The sequence below is a fragment of the Humulus lupulus genome, chromosome 3 (genome assembly GCF_963169125.1).
Source record: "Humulus lupulus chromosome 3, drHumLupu1.1, whole genome shotgun sequence".
Classification (NCBI taxonomy): Eukaryota; Viridiplantae; Streptophyta; class Magnoliopsida; order Rosales; family Cannabaceae; genus Humulus; species Humulus lupulus.
The window spans coordinates 239,044,237-239,047,120 of NC_084795.1; the positions used below are offsets into that span (position 1 = coordinate 239,044,237).

Sequence of the window (2,884 nt, forward strand, 5' to 3'; positions counted from 1 at the left end):
TAAACATGGTAAGAAATATTCAACCAAGCACACAAATTTCTATAGCTTCAATTCCATTCAATTTATACAGCACATCATCCAATCATATTATCATTGTCAACATGATTCAACTAACACTATAAACAACCTAGACAAAACAAACTAACACAGAAAAACACAACTTAACACAAATAATAAATTTCTTCCCCCAAACTTAACTTAAAAATTGCCCCCAATGTTAAAATAAAATCTTAGGAAAAGAAACTTACCTGACACCTCAAACTACTTATTATGATACAGATCAAGATGGTGAATCAAAACTAGGGAAAGAAAAATTCTCGGGTTAGCAAATAATTCATTATGCCGGAGCCCGAAGTAGCGTTGCAACTAAAATTATTCTCATATTGAATAGCAAATAAAAATCAAATAAAAATAATATAAACAAACTACTTAAATTAAAATGTTCATAATCCAAAACTTAAATAAAACTAATAAAAAATTGAAAATAAAATATTGAAATGCTTCCAAATGTGACGTCGTTAACGTCATTTAGCTGGATGCTTGTTTTCTTTCATAGTCAACTTGGATCAAGACCACCCCTCACATCCTTGAGAGCCATAGTATCATGAGGTTGCCCTCATTTCTTGTTATCATAAATTGTTAGAACTTTCCACCGCTCATGTAACATTAAAATCCTTTCACTGAAGAACATTTTTAAACTATGAAAAACTACTAATTTTCCACCTTTCACCATGGTTTTCTTCTTAGTAGCTTCCAGCTTATCACCCTCATTTCCCACCACATCAACTCTACAACAATTTGGAACCTCCATTGTTGCAAAAACTTTAATTGTTACCTCTTTCTTTTGCACTCGCAACTTCAATTCACCTTTTTGCACATCTATTAAGGCCCTACCATTTGTTAAAAATGGACTTCCAAGAATAATGGGAATATTTTCATCTTCCTCTATATCAAGAATAATAAAATCTGTAGGGAAAATGAATTTTTCTACCTTTACTAGAACATCCTCAATAATACCCCTCGGATGCTTTACTGAACGATCTGCCATTTGCAAAGACATGGTAGTTGGTCGAGCCTCTCCAAATTTTAACTTTCTAAAAATAGATAGAGGCATTAAATTTATACTAGCCGCAAATCACATAAAACCTTGGTTTCTACTGAACCCCCTATAGAGCATGGAATATTGAAACTACCCGAATCTTTAAGCTTGGGTGGTAGTTTCTTCTGAAGTATTACACTGCACTCCTCAGCAAGTGCCACTGTCTCATAATCCTCTAATTTCCTTTTCTTTGACAAAATTTCTTTCATAAACTTCACATAACATGGCATTTGTTCAAGCGCCTCAGCAAACGGAATATTACTCCAAAACAACTTTTACAACCTATTAGCATCCTCCAAACAGGGGGATCTGATCAACTATACAGTAAACTTCTTTACAAAGCATTAAACCAATCTATGTCTCTTTTAGTTACATTCCTAGGCCACATGCACATGATTCTATATTTAACTGCATCCTTAGTTTTGAGCACAGCTACATCAGTACTTTCCAAAGTTGACAGCCACAATTTACAATTTCTGTTGTGCCAAATCTGGTATACAAGAGCTGCAATGACTGCCGAAAACAAATTCTTCTTAAACTTGCTAATCTTAGCCTTTCCTATCCACCGAATTATTCTTGATAATAATGTTGTTCTCATACTCCAGTTCAGCCATTGTTTAATTTTCTCCAGGCAGTCAGTTGAGTATGGACACTCAAAAAACAAATGGTCTACTGATTCTATGTTTCTACTACAGAGCAAACAATCGGCATTATCTATGACCTGAAACCTGAGTAATCTATCCCTGGTCTTGAGTCTTTTTAGTACAGCTAACCACATCATGAAGCTATGCTTGGGAATGTTAAGTCTACACCAAACCACTTTGCTCCAAAAAACTCTGTCAGTTATAGGACACAGCAGCCTATACCCCTGTGAAGTCGTGTGCTTATCAAGGGTAAACAAAGAGATATCAACTAAGTTCTTCATCTTGTCCTTAATTGCCACAAGTTTCCTCCAGTACTAGCTCCCTTGTACCGTAGCCTTGTAATTCCACCAATCTTCCTATTTTATATACACATGATGAACCCATTTAACCCACAAGTTATCTTCCTTATTAGCAATAGCCCAAACATACTTGCTCATAGCCGCAATATTCCATTCAGAGATACTTTTAAAACCAAGTCCACCAGAAATTTTAGATTGGCACAAAACTGTCCAAGCAACTGCAGCAGCTCCATTCAAACAGTGATGCCCATTCCATAAGAAGCCTCGGCATATTGATTCTATTTCTCTAAAAATTCTCTTGGGCAGTACCAGCACTTGACACCAATATGAGTGAATGGACATCAGTACAGAGTTAATTAGTACCACTCTTCCTGCAAAAGATAAGTTTCTTGTACTCCATGTCTTGATTCGAGCTAACATTTTCTCCACTAGTACATTGCACTCCGCTGCTGAAATGCGTTTAGCACAGATGGGGACACCCAAGTACTTGAAAGAAACCTCACTCTTCTTGAAACCGGATGCATCTAACACTCTCTGAACTTCACTGTCCTGCATATTACTACAATAAAATGCAGATTTTGAGCAGTTAGGCAGCAGCCCCGAAGTAATAGAAAACAATTTGAGGCCCTGCAACATATAGTAGATGCTCTTGAAGTCTCCATGACAGAATAGTAGTACATCGTCCGCAAAGCAAAGATGGTTTAGCTTCAATTCGCCACACCGTTCATGGAATGTAAAACCCTGTTTTTGTCCCACTTTTTGCAAAATCCTGGAGAGGTATTCCATTCCTAAAACAAAGAGGAGGGGGGACATTGGGTCACCTTGCCTCAGTCCTCTCTTTG

General features: G+C 36.8%; 1 protein-coding gene across 1 annotated transcript; it reads right to left on the reverse strand.

Annotated features, from left to right (window-relative positions):
* Positions 1–1,433: 1,433 nt before the first annotated feature.
* LOC133825490 (uncharacterized) lies at positions 1,434–2,024 on the reverse strand. The gene has a single exon (XM_062258422.1). It carries the CDS (start codon positions 2,022–2,024, stop codon positions 1,434–1,436), a length of 591 nt encoding a protein of 196 aa, XP_062114406.1.
* Between the last annotated feature and the right edge of the window lie 860 nt (positions 2,025–2,884).